General features: G+C 39.3%; 1 protein-coding gene across 1 annotated transcript in view; it reads left to right on the forward strand.

The window, feature by feature from the left end:
• Nucleotides 1-18,913, forward strand: part of PLCB2 (phospholipase C beta 2) — a 69,604-nt gene extending 50,691 nt beyond the window's left edge. Inside the window, exons 22-32 of the mRNA XM_060760285.2 lie at nt 1,426-1,530; nt 2,864-2,949; nt 6,454-6,556; nt 6,709-6,765; nt 8,134-8,347; nt 9,389-9,554; nt 12,768-12,844; nt 14,397-14,492; nt 15,721-15,778; nt 17,199-17,285; nt 18,635-18,913. Coding sequence (XP_060616268.2) covers nt 1,426-1,530; nt 2,864-2,949; nt 6,454-6,556; nt 6,709-6,765; nt 8,134-8,347; nt 9,389-9,554; nt 12,768-12,844; nt 14,397-14,492; nt 15,721-15,778; nt 17,199-17,285; nt 18,635-18,913 — 1,328 coding nt within the window. The remainder of the gene's footprint in view (nt 1-1,425; nt 1,531-2,863; nt 2,950-6,453; nt 6,557-6,708; nt 6,766-8,133; nt 8,348-9,388; nt 9,555-12,767; nt 12,845-14,396; nt 14,493-15,720; nt 15,779-17,198; nt 17,286-18,634) is intronic.
• Nucleotides 18,914-19,775: the final 862 nt, after the last annotated feature.

Below are 19,775 nucleotides of genomic sequence, written 5' to 3' on the forward strand. Positions count from 1 at the left end.
TACCAGTAGCTGCTGCATTTCCCACCCTCAGCTTATACTCGGGTCAATATGGTATTTGGTTAAGTAGTATTTTCTTCACATGAATCCTTATGACTTCAATGTGATCATGATGGCTATATGAAAAAAACAATCTATAGTGTATAGAGCTTGAGATCTTACTTTAAGCAAATATGGTTTAGGAAGCATATACAAGATATGAAAAAAATGCCCACGCACAGTCAGCCCTCCACATTTGCAAGTTGGAACTTGATTGTCACATTAGACTGGAGGACCTAGAAATTCCTAGAAACAGCACTCTGTAAAGATTTGTATGTCCTCCGGTATGATTCTAAGGTCAATTTCTGGTGGAAGGTTGTATATTCCTAGAAAGCTGTTCTTTTAGGTAAAACTTAGTGGTTTTTTATTCATATTTTTCTACTTTCACTGAGTTCCTGAGCCCTGAACCTTTGCAAATGTGGAGGGCTGATTACACTCTCTGACACTCTTTGACTTTCAATTTTTGTGGAAGTCTCTTCATAGGTGATTTTCTCCAGTCTTCTGATATTAAAAAAACCCCTTCCAACAAAATCAACAAAAATAGGATACTGATAAACCTGCACTTTACCTGTCTTTCTGTACAAGTAGACAATGTCTCCAATTTTGTGATTAGGAACTAATAATTCTCCATGTAAACACTATAGACTGGCAGTGGAACAGGGAATAACATTTATTCATCTATTAATTTATGTCCCATCTTTTTCTAATATGGACACAAAATGGTTTAAAATAAGTTGAAAGAAAATATAACTAAAATAAAACATAATGCAAACATTTGTAAACTATTAAACAAACAAAATGATTAAACTGTAAAATCCACTGCTCACCTCACTTAAAAAAATAATTCTGCTCCAAACAGTTTAAAGCCTACAAGATGTTTAAATCAGAAGGTCTCTGGCTACTCATGAAAGAGAGCAAAGAGGGAGCCAGTCGAGTTCCTCTTGTGAGTGAATTCCATCATCTAGAAGCAGCCACTAATAAGAAGGCAATGTCTTGTCTTCCCAGTGGATAACCCTATAAGGATGGTTTTTCCCAAAGATAAGACTAAGGCAAACCCATAGAGAGAATTGGACTTTCAGATAGTCTCAGCCTAAGCTATAAAATTACATGGACTAAGGATTCCCAAAATCCTTAGTCCAAAAGCATTACAAAACTTATTAACAGAAGGAATAAACATCTTGCATTGGATATTAATGGTATCAGTAGCTACATGTTGGCCTTAGAGTGGGCCTTTATGGAGCAATGACTTACTACAGCTTGCATCATACTAATACTGCCAGAGCTATTTCTGATTGTCTTCACCATTTTCCAAAACATCTTCTTAAGAGCATTGTTTGCCACTTGTTTGTGTTTAATATTCCTACTGGGATAATGTGTTTTCTGTTCCAGGCTATCATCATGTTTGCCTTCGTAGTGAGAGCAACATGCCTCTTACGATGCCGTCCCTCTTTGTCTATGTGAACATGAAAGACTATGTTCCTGACTCTTGGGCAGGTACTGTTGTCCAGAGGTTTGAAAGAGTGTATTTGTACATATTTGCTGGATTTTCAATAAAGGAGGCGATGTAACTTACAAAGTACCCCTTTTTGTTCTATATGCAAAAAAAAAAAAAGATCAGAAAGACAGAGTTAGATAAAATTGCCATCAACTGCCAAGGAGACTCTTAGGGTTAACTGAACCCTCTCCTAAAATGTACTTTAGTTATTGTTAATTTGCATTGTTTTTGCTCTTTGTGAGAGCATGATTATGGTTTCTGTTTAGCATCTTTGGTGCCTGTTACTTTGAGGGTGCTATTGTGCACATGTGGTGCTTTTTGTCATGGCCTTGGGCCTGTACAATAAACTATTTTGATTGATATAAAGGAGGCAATTTTTTCATTACTGTTGGGGATGTCATCTGATAGATAGAATTAATATATAGAAGCAGCACCATTTTGTGTCATTTTGTGAGCACTATTTCCTTTCTTTGATTAGTCAATAACAATCCTTAACATCATTGATGATATATGGTTAAGCCTAGAAAATTATATTACAGTATAGTCCAAATTCTGTTAGAAGTCCTAATCAATCAAAATTTTAATGATGAGTTGACACATACAATGGGCCCTTGGTATACGTTGGGTTTTGGTTACAGAACCTCCCATAAATATCAAACACCATGGATGCACAAGTCCAATTGTGTAAAAAATGTGTCACTTACATAAAATGACAAAATCTTAGTATGCTTTTTTGTTTTTGAGCCATGGTTTGTTGAATCTGTGGATACAAAATCTGTGGATATGGGGAGCCAAGTATATATAAATCTCACTGATTCAATGAGTCTGTTCTAATTGGGGTTAACTGTATGAGCCAGACCTGTTTGTCTCACAAATGTGAGATATTAGAGATATGGCAATGTTGGGACAGCTGTAATTATAGGTGCTAGTATTGTTTTTGTATTAGTTATTTGCAAAGCTGGCATATGGATATCAGTGACAGTTTAATTTATGGCCCTTTACCTTACTCATACATACATATTAGCAGCACCCATCATTTGGGATATATACCATTCACTATCCAGGCAAGAGTTAATAGTTTTGTTGGTTATTTATTTTTTAAAGGGGCAACCTGCAACCAACAGTAGCAGATCTATCATGGGAGTAACTATGTTGTCAAAAAGGCAGCAGCTCACTCAGGCAATTTCCTGCCCATCTGCATTAATGTGGGCAAAAGAAAATTCAAAATTAATCATATATGAGTTGAACTATATTCCCTACTAATTGAAGCAGCAAGTAATAAGCAGGATGAAGTGCAAATTGTGTTTTTAATATCTTGGCTTATCTCTGTAGACCTTACCATGGCACTCTCCAACCCAATAAAATTTTTCAATGCACACGACAAAAAGTCAGCAAAGAGTCAAGAATCTAATCTTGAGGTGAGTTCTTCAGATGGTTTTACAGACTGAGTATCTCTTATCCAAAAGGCTTGGGATTGCAAGTATTTTGCATTTTGGATTTTTTCAGATCTTGGAATATCTGTATTTGTTTATACATAATGAGAGATCTTGGAGGTGAGATCCAAGGTTAAACACAAAATTCATTTCTGTTTCATATACACATAGCTTGAAGATAATTTTATACAATTAATTTTGTGAATGAAAACGAAGTTTGTCTGCATTGAACCCTCAGAAAGCAAATGTGTCCCTATCCCAGCCACCCTTTTGGAATATTTTGGATTTTTGTTCCAGATAAGGGATGCTCAGCCGGTGTACTTGTGGCTGACCTTTCCCTGCCACTCAGGGGAGCGGTAGAACATAAATAATAGAACAGACATGCACATTTAATTGAATATTTTTGTATATCTAGGTCAAAATGGTTTCAAGGAAAAAAGGGTATTCAGCATAGCTTTTTTTTTTTTTTTGGCTTCTTTGGGAGCGAGATTCAGAGGTAGAGATAACACAGAGAGTTCAAAGAGCAGGAAGGAAGATAAATTCTTGAAAGCAGGCTTCTTGGAGGGTTGAGAATTATCTCTAGCTCCAGAATCATATAGATAGTTCTTTTCCCCCTCATATGAATAAAGCTATAACTCTCAGACCTGATTAATCCTCTATTATTCCATATTTTCAGCTGCTTTTAAAATGCCTTTGTTTATCTGTCCCATTATTATTTTCCTCTTTTGTCCTCGGTTGCTGCAAACAGTTCAAGGTGCAAAAGTAGTTTGCTCTCAAATAACTCAACAGAAGGAGAAGACAGGGTAGAATTTACTATCTATAGTAAGCTTAAGTGATATTTGACTACCTGCAGGGGAATCAGGCAAAAGCAATGTCTTCTAGCTTGCGTTTTCTTCCACATTAATAACAGCGTTGACTGATGAATTTCATAACACAGTGATGAGGAACCTCTAGATTGCAACCTGGATATGGCCCAAATAGGAGAGAAGACCAAGCATCCTGTCAGTTTCTCCAGCTTCTCTTCCCTGAAAAAAATATACTACCAAGCAGGCCCGTAGCCAGGATTTCATTTCAGTGGGGGGGGGGGGGGGCTGAGTTTTGGGGGGGGGCTGAGTCTGAGTGAAAGAGGGTCTAGCCTAGCAAACCTTTTGTATCATTACCCCAATACCCCCATGCATATGGGATATATTGAGTATGGTGATCAGATCATGATATGAATAAACATAACAGTTTAAATAATGCACCAGTAAGTCCTTTTCATGAACCACCATGAGAATTTGGGGGGGGGGGGAGCTGAAGCCCCTCAAGCCCCCCCCCCCCCCCCGGCTACATGCCTGCTACCAAGTCTTCAATTTAGGCCTTTCAGACTTTTATGGCTGAAGGTCTCAATGGTTTTCATATCCCTGCAACTCCTTCCTTGTTGGCTTTTAGGAGACTCTGTTTTTGTGGGAGCTTGGAGAAGATCGGCTTTCAGAATACTGGGAATTTTCATACATACAATCTACAGAATAAAGATGAGCAGTTGACAAAGGGGGGAAAATGTCATATCTACGAATTTCCTGTACAACATTTTCTGTACAGAAAATATGCAGAAATACTGCTGTCTTCACAGACCATGCCATTTCCTGTGTAGAAAATGCTGTTTGCTGTACAAAATAACCACTTGTCCCATTCACATAGAATGAGTCTCAAATTCTGATTAAGTTTTTGGAAACTGATTTTTAAAAAAACAAAAACAAAAACTTCCTTGTAGTGGGGAGAAAAGCACTGAAATTACTCATTGCTTCCTTTGATAAGAAACTTAGTGAAGAATTACATCCCTACTCCAAGTTACAATAATAATACTCTAATTATATGTTAATAGTTATATGTTGTAGGTTTTTACACTGTATAGTTTTTAAGATGTTGGGCACTTTGGGCTTTAATCCAGAGGAAGAAATTGCAGCAGCAGAAGCCTCTTTTATTTCTTTTTCTAAGACAGAATGTGATTAGTTTATTATCTCATCATATAGGTGGAATAGTAAAGGGATTGTGGACTTCAGTAATAGCTTTATTTCTATCCGGTATATCACAATGCAGTCCGAACAATACATTTGATGGGGCTAGTGCAGTGTTTGGTATTGCTTGAATTTACTGAGAAAGAACACAACAGTTGTCAATAGTTTACTCAGGATGTTTAATCATCGTTGATAACAGGAGCAAAAAAACGATGTCATCAGATTGAGAAAAAAGATGAGTGAATTGAAAAGACTACTTCCCCACTAACCAGTGGGGAAGTTAAAGTCAGAAGTGGGAAGTCAGATTTGGCCATGGTGGTCCACACTCTTGTTGCATCCCAAATAGACTACTGCAACACGCTCTACATGGAGTTGCCTTTGAAAACTATTCAGAAGCTTCAAATGGTCCAATGGGCAACAACCAGATTCCTTATTGGAGTGGGGTAAAGGTAGCATACAACTCCCCTGCTACGTCAGCTCCACTGGCTGCCAGTCTGCTACCGAGCAGAATTCAAAGTACTGGCTTTAGCCTATAAAGCCCTAAATGGTTCCGACCCAATTTACCTGCCTGAATACATCTCCCTCTAGGAACCACCTAGGAGATTAAGATCTTCTGGGGAGGCCTTGCTCTCGGTCTCACCTCCTTCACAGGTGCGGTTGGTGGGGAGAAGAGACAGGGCCTTCTCAGTGGTGGCGCCTCGGCTTTGGAACTCCCACCCCAGTGAAATTAGGCCAGCACCCTCCCTCTTCAGAAAGAAAGACATGGCTGTGGACCAAGTCTTTGGTTAGTAAGCAGTTCAAGAAATGAACAGGGACTATGTGTAATTGGCATTTGGAATGTCCTCGAATTACAGTTCTTGAATTATGTGATTTTGATGTTTATATTAATATGTTTTTTAAAAACATAAAAATGTTTTAATGTCTAAATGCTGCTTATATTTTATGGTTTAATATGGTTTAATTCATAGTTATATGTTGCTGTTGATTTTATGCTTGATTTTTCACATGTATATTTGGCATTAAATTTTGCCGTGACCATGTTAGAAACCACTTTGAGTCCACCCAGGGGTGAGAAAAGCAGTATATAAATACAGTAAATAATAAATAATAATATTAGTGAGAAATTAATAAAGATTTTGGCGGGGGGGGGGGGTGTCCCCTACTACTGTATAGGTTTTTAATGCCTTGAACCTGTCTCATTACTATAACTTATGGCTCTTTATTATTTTCTTGTTGCTTCTGTGTGGTAGCCTAAGATGCCAAAATATACATTGGTACTGTTTGCTTTCAAATCACGACCCTAAAGCGAATTTATCATCTTTCTTGGCAAAATTTATTTTCTGAGTTGGGGGGGAGAGAGTTGCCATTATATTTCTCTGAGGCTGAGAGAATGTGACTCACCCAAGGTCATGCTCATCTAGACTAGAAAAGGAGCCAGTTGTTGCCATAAATCCATTTCTGCTGTGACACGGATGCATCATTTGTTTGACAGAGGCCAGATTTGCAAACAGGTCTTTCAACCAGTCAACTCACTACAAATGGCTTATCTAATGCCACAGGAACCTACAGTATTCCTCCTTCAAATGGACCTGCAGGTAATACTGCTGATATATGTAATCGGGTAGATAGTGTGGGGCATAGAAGGATGGGAAAGCAACTAACAACTCTTCATTTCTTTGAACTAACCATTCTGCTGTGGTCAATGACAAAAGCAGAGGAGACACAAAAAATTGTTTTTCTCCTCCAGGAATGCTTCCCTCAGGGAAAGATGAAAACTTGAAAGAAGCCACAAATGTAACTACAGGTAATTCTAATTCAAATTTCCATCCAGATAATAAACTTAGTTATGGAACTGATTGTTATATAAAGTGGGATGAGTCAACACTTTTTTCCACATTACTAAAACATAAGATGGGGAAAGTGCAGATCTATTGCCATCTGTAAGCCCAGGATTTTTCTTGTGGCCTCAGAACTTCCCAGGAGCCCAAATGTTTGCCTCCAAATATGTCCAGGGGATATGGAGGACATTTTTTTTCTACAGGTTTGTTTCTCATAAAGCCATTTTCAGTTCAGGGGAAGCCACTTTTCCATTAGGAAACGGCCTGCACATTGCCTTCCAAATCACTTCCTATGGGGAAAAAATCTCTCCTAGCCCAATATGAGTCAAACAAGACTGAAACATGAAGAAATTGCCATCATTCCTTCTTGTGGGCATGGGGAGCATATCCCCACAAGCTTTGCATTGTAGGATGTTCCCTCCATTGTCTCCTGGGTGGTCAAGGTATCTTGTGTGGCTCTTGAGCAATATCAGAGTCTGGAAGCTTCTCTCTAACTCTTTCTCATTTAGACACACACACATCCCCACCTAGAGCCCCTGGTGGCGAAGTGGGTTAAACCCCTGTGCCGGCAGGACTGAAGACCAACAGGTCGCAGGTTCGAATCCGGGGAGAGGTGGATGAGCTCCCTCTATCAGCTTCAGCTCCTCATGCAAGGACATGAGAGAAGCCTCCCACAAGGATGATAAAAACATCAAATCATCCGGGCATCCCCTTGGCAATGTCCTTGCAGATGGCCAATTCTCTCACACCAGAAGTGACTTGCAGATTCTCAAGTGTCTCCTGACACAACAAAAAAAACAAAAACCTTTGCACATAATTTAAAACATTTGAGATCCTTGTTGGTTATTAAGAACCATAGGCAGGAGTAAAATGTGGGCAAAGAGCTACTTCCATGTTTGTTTATTTATTTATTTACTACATTTGTATACTGCCCTTCTCAGCCCTTAAGTGACTCAGGGCGGTTTACAATGGCAATGATTCGATGCCCCAAAATACCATAAAACATTTTAAAACATTAACACACAATATAAAACCATAACAAGAATACTAAAAGCATACATCATTTGCGTCTCCTAATAAAAATATTGTCCCATCTTGTCATCCAGTCATTCCAATTCCTATGTCTTTATTATATTTTTCCCAGACATCAGATCCTGTTACTTCAGTGCTGGAAAAATATTGCAACCATGCAATAGCAGTAGTCATGTTAACCTTAGCAGAAGAAGTTCACATAATAAACCAGTTGTGTGGAAGTGTTTCCTAAGCAGATAAAGAATGTAAGAATCAATGTAGTATTTTGTTTGAACAAAGTTTATTTTCATACTATATTTTAGAGCCACAGACAGCAACTATTGAGGAGCTACAGCAGATAAAGGCTTTTGGGAAGCTACTAAAGAAGCAAGACAAGGAGCTAAAAGAGCTGGAGCGAAAGATGATCAAGCGCAGAGAAGAGCTGTTGCAGAAATATGCTGTCCTTTTTACAGAATTGGCTGCCCAGCCTGGCAAAAAGAAGGCTCCAGGCCCTCCAAGAAACCCCAAAAAGAAGAGGTAGGAAAAGCTAATCCAAAATCCATATTAGGCTAATAACTTGTTTATGTTCAGGCAAAATAGTAAGCAAGCCAGTTGGCAGACTGATGATGTTTCAGTAATATAAGAATGGCTGATATCATGCAAGGTGTAAGAAGATACCTGAAGGGTTTAAAAGATCACCATTTAAATGATGACTGGCATCCTGTTTAGTATTTATGGTTGTGTAAGCCTCCCTTAAGCCATCACAATTCACTTTTATTTTAGTTGCACATGCAATGACCCAAAGCCTCCCCCCAAAAACCATACATTTTCAGCAAGCAACATGCCCATTTCTGTGTTGCCAGAAAATAGGGGGGGGGGGGGGGTGAGCAGAGATGCATCCAGCTCTCTTCCTGTAGCTTGATATGCTTAGAAAAGTATCTGCTGACATCTCGGCAAGCATCTCTCCAGCTAGCGATTTGGGGATAATTTCCACCAGTATTTCAATTGGAAAGTATTATCCAACTCTGTTTTGCATTTTTAAACTTTTTCGATCTTTTTTTCTGAAATGTTATTTTATTAGGCCTTTGAATTGGCACAGTGAGATATACTAATATGGATTTTGGAGTTTTTCCAAAAAAACTTTCATTTAATTTTGGTGCTTGAAAAAGCAGCAATATGTGAAGCTGGTGTTGACAGATGATTGGAAATGCCTGGTTTACTCCCAGTGGTATGCCTATTTGTTTCTCAGGTGTGCAGTTAAATAGATGAAGAGCACACAAGTAAGAAAACAACAAAAAGCATTATTCATGGAAATAAGTGCATAGTGATTTTAATCGCAAATGCTTAGAAGTCTCAATGTGTTTTTGAGGAAATACCTCAGATCAGGGATGTAAATAAGCAACTATTGAATATATATATATATATATATATATATATATTGAATATATATATATAGGACACTCAGTTGCCTACCCCTGGCATAAAGGAGACATCACATAATAGCAATATAATATATTACTATACTCATACAATATGTTTCCTTGCTATATAGTAAGACTTATCCCTCTGTCTCTGAAGTTGCAGGAGGTTACCTTTGGATGAGAGCAGGGATTCTGTGGAAATAGCAGAAAGCCCTGACAACAGAGTCTTGGAGTTGAAAGATAAGCTGGAGGAAGAACTACTTCAGATGGGGGAAGAGCATTACGACGGGATTCGGAAGAAGAAAGAGCAGCATGCCACAGAGGTACAGCCCATGACTTCAATGCCATGATTATTAATTTTCAGGTTAAAAAAAACCTGGTTTACTCATGAATTTTAACTGGTCGACCAAATCCCCATTCTAAGTCTATGAGAAGCAAAAACTAAACGAGCTTCCAGAACTGCAAGCACTATCTCAAGCAAATTTTGACAATTTATTCACAGTCATTACTTGCAGCAATAGCTGATATAGTGGAAGCAACCAAGTTGGCCCACCCACAACTAGTAGGCAAAGACTAAGGCATGGGTGGGATTTGAGACCACTCATGAAGGAGACGAGAAAATTGATTTAATTAAGTCTATAGAATGAACCATACTATTTAAATTATTTTGTGTTATGGGACTACTATTCATGGTTCACTAAAACAAAATTCAACACCCCCCCCCCCCCCCATTTTTTCTCTCGCTACGGTCCTAATGGAACCGATATTAATTGAACAAGTTGGGGCCTTCAGTGTGTGCATCGCCATTCATGTATTTGCTTACTTGCTTACATTTAGAACAAACATCTTAGGGCAGCTCATAATATGAAAGAAAACAAAGGTTCAGTAATCACAAGGAAAGTATAATACAGAACTAAAGAATGACAAGAAAAGTATATTATAGCATGAAAACACAGACAGGTATCCAATGCTGCAGTTACAAATGTATAAGCTAGAGTTACAGGTCAGTAAATACTCTGTATTTTATTGTAAAACTACATCAGTATCACCCCAGCCCACTGCATTTCCCTGGCACCATATGACTCCAAAGGGCCTTTCACAACCAAGGAACTATTCCCCCAATGCTCCCTCTCCTGTATCTGCCTACTGCACCACTCTCGACAAGGGCACACAGTTAAGAGCTGCCAAAGATCTCAATTTTCTGATAGGCACAGAGAGAAAGCTTCTAATAGCGACTGCATGAGCCCAACTCACATTGTCACATTATAATTGGGTACAGTTTCAAAGAAGCCTAAGTGCTCACATTGTGAGGCAATGCAATTGCTGTACAATAAATAATCATTATTATTGACTGACAGGTTATTCACATGGCACAAGTAAAAACTTAGAAAAATTGGATGTGCAAGTCCCCCCCTCCCCTGCATTTCTGGTATAATATTTTTAAAAAAGACAAATGTACACATGGGAAGATTCAGTTTCTGAAACTGTGTGAGATGCATGTAGCTTGTGTATCTCTCTCTCTCTCTCTCTTGCATATTTTAGCACAAATACAGGAAACACTCAGGAAGAAATTGCATACTTGCTCTTTGCAGCATAGCTACCCTGATAGCTCGGCAAGAGAATAGATAATGGTTCAATTGACTTTAATCTCAGATATTTTGACCTTGGGTAAGTCATGCTCTCTCAGCCCAAGAAGAACAAATCTTACCAAGAAAACTCTGTAAACTCTTCTCAGTTCACCCTAGGGTTGCAATGTAAGAAAAGACTTGAAGGCACATACAAAAAGATGTTAGTGAACTGCAACTCCCTGCAGCCCTAGCCAACAGTGAGGCATGCTGAAAACTACAATTCAACAACACATTGAATGCTGTTAAGTCCTCAGTCCTGATTTAAATGCATTTAAACTAAAACACCGCTGAACAAAAATCTGAACAAAATCTCTGAAGATGCAGGCAAAACATCAGGAGAGAATGCTACTGGAACATGGCCATACAGCCTGAAATACTCACAACACAGTGATTCCAGCTATGAAACCAACATATACACACAACACCTTGCTTTCTAAAATGAGAAAGTATCTAAAGAGAAAGACATTTACACCAGGAGCTTAGTGATTCACTTATTTCTCAGTAGAAATAAATAAATAACCTGTGTTTCAGAAAATAGTTAGATTTGGAGTTGGTCCTGAGTAGCCATGCATAGAGTTAAGCTATGTTTTACATTCTTGATAAGAAAATACTCAAATTAGTAAGAATTACATCTGATTCTACCAACTTTGCTTTTACCCTGGCACAGTCTACTAAAGACACATCACACATCAAGATCTGAATTTGAATTTGGTTCCTAGACTAGAAATCCACATCACTTCAGAAGAAAGCTGACTAGACCATTCCATACATATCTATCATGATCAGTTCTTTTTTCCTAGTAGAGACCTAGTATAATTCATGATGACTTCATTATATATTATATACTTTAGCAATACCTAGACTGGACAGATGGGATCAAAACTCCAAACATCCACCAACATTCCTGTCTTCAGTTGTCCAGGATCCACAGATGGATCAAAGAGCATATGCTATTATTTTTGTCATATGTGAATTTGGCTCCCCCTTGTGATCAATTCCTTATTTTAACACTTTTTTTGTGTGAAAGTTAAATACAGAGGGTTCATGGTACGTATCTGCTGGGGCTTGGTTCTTCATAGAATCATAGAATCAAAGAGTTGGAAGAGACCTCATGGGCCATCCAGTCCAACCCCCTGCCAAGAAGCAGGAATATTGCATTCAAAACTACAATTTGACAGATGGCTATCCAGCCCCTGTTTAAAAGCTTCCAAAGAAGGAGCCTCCACCACACTCCAGGGCAGAGAGTTCCACTGCTGAACGGCTCTCACAGTCAGGAAGTTCTTCCTCATGTTCAGATGGAATCTCCTCTCTTGTAGTTTGAAGCCATTGTTTCGCGTCCTAGTCTCCAAGGAAGCAGAAAACAAGCTTGCTCCCTCCTCCCTGTGACTTCCTCTCACATATTTATACATGGCTATCATATCTCCTCTCAGCCTTCTCTTCTTCAGGCTAAACATGCCCAGCTCCTTAAGCCGCTCCTCATAGGGCTTGTTCTCCAGACCCTTGATCATTTTAGTTGCCCTCCTCTGGACACATTCCAGCTTGTCAATATCTCTCTTGAATTGTGGTGCCCAGAATTGGACACAATATTCCAGGTGTGGTCTAACCAGAGCAGAATAGAGGGGTAGCATGACTTCCTCCCTCCATACCATGCATATCAAAATCCGTGGATTCTCGCATCCTATTATCTATAATGGCATAGTAAAATGGTGTCCTCTATATAAAATGGCAAAATAATGGTTTCCTTTTTGGATTAAAAAAAAATCAAGCAGTAAATAGTTGGATCCATGGATGCAGAGGGCCGATTCCAGATAGTCCATACTGAACTATCTGGATCAAACTCTTAATTTGCAAAGTGACAGAAAACAAAAAGTTTAAACCTGACATTGTATCCTGTGTTTTTTTAAACAGCATATTGCTAAAACAATAGAACTTGCAAGAGATAAACAAACAGCTGAGCTGAAGGCACTAAAAGAATCCTGTGAAAGGTATATAATGAAATCACATGTAGCGGTTTTACAGCATTTAATGAATTAATTTTGAATGGCTTGATTTCCGATTGCTTCCCGCTCATTCCATTTTACCCTTGATGTTTTTTGTACTGCACGATTTCATATCTATATATTCTGTCATTTTTCTTTATTTGTCCTTTGTCACCACATTTAGAATATTTCACCTTTACAAAATATGTTTGGATCACAGCTGCTTGAGATAATATATAGCCTCCTGGGCACAGGGGGGAAATTAATTGATGTGCACAATTTGCTTCACGCAGAAGACCATACAAAATAATATATTAATAGTCTGAATTGATCAATGTTACTGACAGCATACAAGATCTATGTCAGAAACAAGGATCTTTGGATTGCACCTTAGTATTAATTAGATATCGCAGTGACACAGCGGTTTAAACCTGAGCTGAGGAACTTGCTGATCAAAAGGCTGGCAGTTTGAATCCTCCGAGTGGGGTGAGCTCCCATCGTTAGCCCTATCTCCTGCCAACCTTGCAGTTCTAAAACATGCAAATGTGAGTAGATCAACAGGTACCACTCTGGTGGGAAAGGAATGGTACTCAATGCAGTCATGCCGGCCACATGACCCAGAAGGTGTCTACGGACAACACTGTCTCTTCGGCATAGAAATTTTAATGACTGGTGAATAAGTGTACTCCTGTATTTAAGCTGCATTTAGCTGCAGGCACTTGGAAACTGAGTGTAATGCTTCCTCTGAACATCTGGGGACTGCAATGTTTAAAACAACAACACTGATCAACTCTTCAAGGAATCAGAAAGGGCCCCATGCATATAATTCTGGTCACTTCTTGCCTGGTCCTTTGAATCAGGACACAAATCTTAGGGATAGACTACACATTATATTGAAGGAGCAGTATCTAGGACTAAGATATGTTCTTTTTTCCACATATGCAAGCAAGACTGAGTTCAATTTACACCAGTCCCTCTCTGTACTGATAAGGGAAGGGCATATATTTCCTCCCTGGTTTGTTTTTCGAAATCAAATGTGGACACCCTTCACAGAAAATAAGAACTAGGGTAAAAAATGTACTGGCACAGATGCAAACCTTTTTACCTTTTTCTTCCTACCTTTGTTTCTTTTCAGTACATTTCGTTTTTTCATGTGCTGACGTGATCTAGAGCAGGCTCTATGTGATTAGTTATGTTTGGGTTTTTTTTAAAGTTTTTATTACCAGACAGTGCACATTTAATGTAATTTAGTCCTTAATCAGTCAAGTGTGTGGATAATCTATCGGTGTGATCTATCAGTGCCCAAAGGGATCCAAAAATATATAATTGACAGAAGGGATTCACATGATGTAACCTGCAAATAACATGTCCCAGTGGGATCTTTCGCCTCAGGCAAGGAACATTTTCAATCTAGTAAACACAAAGCTTTATGTTGTGCCTTGTTTGCCAATCTGTTTCCAGACCAAATGCTTCAAGACATTATTCCTTGTTTTTTATTTTAAAAAAATGTTATCAATGAGATTAATAAACTTTAACAGACCATATCAATCCTTTGCAGTGAGACTAAAGAAATGAAGAAGAAACTAGAGGCAAAGAGGCTGGATAAAGTCCAGAGCATGGCAAAGAACACCACTGATAAGAGTGCTCAGGAAAGGTAATTTGGGGGAAAGCCTGAACGTTTTGGAGTTTGCCAAAACTGAATGACACTTTTGCAGTGCTAGGTGTTAATTGGTCAAACATAATAGGGTCAATGTTCTTGTTAATGTTAACTATGAGTTAAAGTAGCTTTCCCGAGCCTGATGTCTTCCATGTTTTTAGGCCATGAGTCCTATGTCCCAGACAGCATCAAATGTATTGTTTCTAAGTTGTAACAACAGAAAAAAAAAAACCTATTAGAAGACAACATAAAAGACACTGATAGGTGACATCACAAAACAAAACTTAAGGTTTGTATGATTTCAGAAAGGCTATTTAGAAGTTGACTGTATTTGTTTTGACAGAACTCTCATCTTTGCCAAAGTAACAGCAAATAAAGCATTCTTACATTTTATGTTATTCTGTTTCCCACTGAGATGTCCAGGATTGTGACAGACAGATCTAAACAATATTCTAAATAATATTCTAAATAGTGATGATATCACTAATGCTTTGATGTCTGGTATCTTCCTTGTGAGTGGAATAGTTTTAAAGGAGCTATCCATAATACTGATAATTCTTGGTCTCAGTACCTTTGGTGCTTAACATTCAGATTAACGCAGAGAAGATTCCCCACTGCACTGACATTGAAAGCACTAGGTCGCACTGCAAGTTTAAGTTGGCAAACCAAGTCTTCAGTCAACCTGTCTTCTCACATGCAGTGCTTTTGTCCTAATTGTTTAGTGCCATTGTGATGAATGGAATGCTTTCAGTTGGTCCCAGACTTGTACTATCTAGCCTATAACTACCAGAAACCCTTCCATGTTGGCTGATGTTCTGGGCTCCGAAATCCATCCATGGACCATTATTTGGAAACTACTGACGTCTACATGGAAGAAAAGCTGGCTTTCTTGCAAGCACCAGCTGAATCCTTATTGGGGTTCAGGTGGCTCTTATAAGGCTAAGAGTACTTCACTCCTCCCATTGTTCCTCTCTTTGGGGCAAAAGTGGGAGACACAAAATCTAAAGTGCTACATTATTTCCACCCTTGATTTATGGCATTGTACTAGGCACAATGCCTTTTATAGACAGGTGTATACTTGTGATGTCCTATATGGAAATACTGTTATTTTAATGTATAAGTGGACAGCTATGAGATTAGGACAGCCCACCTTTAAACCCTTCTCCTTTTGATGAGGAATTTCTAAAATTTAATGACTGATATTGTATTGTTGTTTTGTCTAAAGATTGAAGAAAGAGATCAATAATGCCCACATTCAGGAAGTAGTACAAACAGTCAAGCAGGTAAGTGTCTTTCAGGAACCTGTCTGTAGTCTTTTAAACAAGAGCTTCTCTGAGGAAGTTGCGTAGCTAGAGAGCAAAGAATGAAACTCTCACCTAGTAAACATTTAGCAGACTGGAGTCCTTTCTTTCCACTCGTGGATGACCTCTGCAGTATAACATATCCCTCTCAATCGGGCAATGTAAGAATTTAGGATTGCACTCTTAGCTGTAAAGAGGTTCTCAGCAACCTCTCCTGCTATACTAGGAACAAGAGGGTTGGCATCCTGTTCGGGACATATGCACCCATGTTTCCTTGATGTGTTTATATGGCCTTTTGGGAGTGCTGTAGAAGCTGGCTTTCCCTTTCTCTCTCCACAATGCCCAAGCTCTCACCTCAACTTACTGAATAGCCTCTGAAGCCACCACAAAGCAGTTCCCCACTTTGTGAGGAGAGGATAAGATTATAGAAGTTTCTCCCTCTAGCTAGAACTCAAATGATACTTCTTGTCTAGCTATGGCAGTGGTTCCCAACCTCTGGTCTGTGGACCAACAGGGCTCCGTAAGAACTAAAATATGGCATGTAGCCTCACAATTAGTACACTGTTGCAAGGAGAACAACTGGTTTCACAAAACCCTCTTATAGTGCCAAGGCTGTGAGCAGATGGTGACTACTGAATGGCATATCTTCTGTATCAGAAGCCAAAGCTGATGCGATCTATCCATTGCAATTTTCTGAAATACCATCCCAAAGAACCAAACCAAATCCAAAGTTGACCCAAAACTGATTCGTAACCCCTTTGGTACTAATGTTTGAGAGTGGTCCCTGGTCAAAATAAGGTTAGGAATCACTGAGCTATGGAAATGGAGTAAAATACTTGTCCTGCCCACAAAGCAGAGAATGGCTGTGCATGGAGAGGGACGTCAGACTGTTCGGGAAGCCGGGTTATGCTATGCTTAGCCTAGCATAGTTCCACGTGATGCTCTACTACTTCTACAGCAAGACCTAAAAAATTGCAGCCACGCACTGTCTTGTTCCAGCATATAGCAAACCTTGTACGATATGGAACTGCCTGCATTCTCCAAATCTAATGACTTTCACATCCAATCATCTCCATAAAAGCTGTTTGCTGTGTATAATACTGGCAGTCCACTATAGCATCCATTTCTAATATCTCTCTATAGAAATATTGTTGTTTACCTATTGCTATATAACTCAACTTGGCAGAATGATGAAGATTTTACATTGATGTTAAGTTACCAATAGAGCAACAGGTTTGAGAGTGACTGGTGTACCATTGCTTTATGTGTCTGCTATAACAATTCTTAATCATACTGCTTTTAGCAGAGAAGGAAGGCTGGCTAGGTTGTGCAGTAATACTGCTGCATTTATATAGTTGTATTTAAGATTACTTCCAACATAAGTTGTTGCTTTCTCTTCAAGATGAATGAAAAACAGAATAGATATCAGCAAATACTGGAAGCAAAGCAGACAGCCTGTATAGAAAAGATCAAGGAAAAGGAAAATCAGGTATTTCAATACAAATGAATCCTAAATTGACAAGAATCACGACTTTTGAAGATGGGGCAGAAAATAATATGGACAAACAGAAATATTATCAGTTTTGAAAATGCTGCTTTCTGAACAAAAATGCATGCAAATGTTGCACTTAATCAAGCCCACCTATGAGTGGTCTACAAAAGCGGTTTTTGAAAACTTTCTCAGAGGGGAAATTAAATTGAAATCTTAATGGAAACGTAACTCCCACCCCTACCAAGCATCTTTGACACCCACCCACCCTGGTAACCATAAGGTATATGTTCTTGAATTTACTATAGTTAATAGGCAACCCTATTAAACAATTGCCTCTAGAAGATACCATAGAGCAGGCCTGCACAACCTGCAGCTCATCAGGTGTTTCGGACTCCAGCTTCCAACATTCCTGGCCGTTTGTATAGTTGGTTAAAATTTCTGGGATTTGGAGGCCCAAACACCTGGCAGGCCACAGATTGTGCAGGCCTGACATAGGGTCACACTGGAGAACTTAAATTTCCCTGTGCAACTCTATAGCAACTTCTAGAAGCAAACTATAGAATTGCCTGGAGGACTTACATTCCTAAAGATGACATCTTTTATTGGGAGGCGGGTATATGAGACATAGTACCAGTACCATGAATACAGGGACCATATTGTTCAGTGATAAATTTATGTCAATGTGACTGCAAGCTAGACAGCTCAGTTAACTGCAAGTCAAAACTTGGGGAAGCTGTTTTGGGGGAGCGTAGCTCACAAAATCCCAAAGATGATTTGAGGGATTGTGGGAGCCACAGCCCAAGAAAAGGAACTCTGTTGCAAACCACATTTTATTTATTTATTTATTTACAGTTCTTATATTCCACTCAGGGCGGATTACAGTAAACACATATATGGCAAACATTTAATGCCAGTTTGACAAACAACATTTAACAGACAAAGGCTATTTAACTTTTTTTCTGGCCGCCAGGGGAGCTGCTGCTTTTCATCGTCCATCAACGACACCGATGAAGTTCTTCCGCATTCCACATTCCCCGGAGTCTTCTTTCTTTATGGCCTCATAAATTAGTTAAATTTAGCCTCCCACACAAGGTGGTACCTTATTTTCCTACTTGACAGATGCAACTGTCTTTCGGGTTGCAAAGGTCGACAACGGGCTACACAATGGCTGGACACCCACTCCAGCCCGGGCTGGCTTCGAACTCATGACCTTTTGGTCAGAGTGATCTTAATGCAGCTGACACTCAGCCAGCTGCGCCACAATCCCGGTGCACAAACCCTGCCAGCAAGTAGCAGCCCAGTGAGGTTAGTTTTCTCATGTATAACTTCCCATATCTCTTGTTCAGCTGCAGGAGGAAGCCTTCATAGAATATGAAGGGAAAGTGAAAGGCCTCAGTGCAGAAGTGCAAGATTTGGTGAAGACCTGTGTGAAGGTCTGTTTCCCTCTGGAAGCTAATATGGCAAAGGAAGAGGCCCTCTGTGCAGTCCCTGAAGAAGACCAGGGCCCAAAGGAGCAGTTGCAAGGGAAAGATCTGACTGAAACCATAAAAAGTGAAGAGCAGGTGGCTGAGAATACCAAAGAGGAGGAAGAGGATTCCAGTGTAATTCAGGACAGCAGATTGTGAGATTTCACTTATTTTCAGGACTTCTCTGTTTCAGACTTCAGCTCCATGGAGCTCTTAATAACAGATTTTTATAAAATAATAGCTTTTAATAATTTTTCCTTGGTCTCTGTGAATATGTGGAAATTTTGATCTGCAGGGAACCTTCTACTCAAATGAGCTAACAGATACTTGCTGAAAGCAGAATAGACAAATCTCAGAAGACGTTTGAGTCAGAAGCACAATGGTTCAGCTAATCCAGCACCCGATCTCCTGTTGTGGCTAGTCGCTTGTGGCAGGATGTGAAGGCAACAGAGGAGGAAGCATTTTACCCATATGGAAGCAGACTTCCCCCACCCAAGAATATGTGCCCTAGGCTTTGTCACTATTTTAATGAAAGCATTTCTGGATCAGGGTAATTGTATGGTGTATATAAGATCTGAAATGCTTCAGATATCCCATTGATGCTTTAACACTTTGCTTTAACTGATCACGGCCCATCATTAATGCAAATTACTTTTTGGCATACTTTTAAAAAGCACATTTAATGTAAGGACTACTATGAAATAGATTGTCAGAATGAAACTGTTTCTTGTTGAGATTTCAATCAAATCCCCATGCCATTTGTCACCCCTTTTTGGGACCAAGAATGGTAGATATTGGAACCATGTATGTGGACAAGGACTTAAAGCAACATACTTGACTCCTGATCTTGCTCTAGATTCCTGCTCTCTTTTCTTTATTCCAAGGCAGGAGGGGGACCCTAATCCAGTCAATAAAGCACCCATAAACAGACCTAGAGAGTATGGAGGTATTTCCCTGCATGTAGCTCACAATCCTAGTTTGGGAGATAGGCTGCACCTGAAAAAATCCTAATTTTGTTGCA

This window comes from Anolis sagrei, chromosome 1 (genome assembly GCF_037176765.1).
Source record: "Anolis sagrei isolate rAnoSag1 chromosome 1, rAnoSag1.mat, whole genome shotgun sequence".
Classification (NCBI taxonomy): Eukaryota; Metazoa; Chordata; class Lepidosauria; order Squamata; family Dactyloidae; genus Anolis; species Anolis sagrei.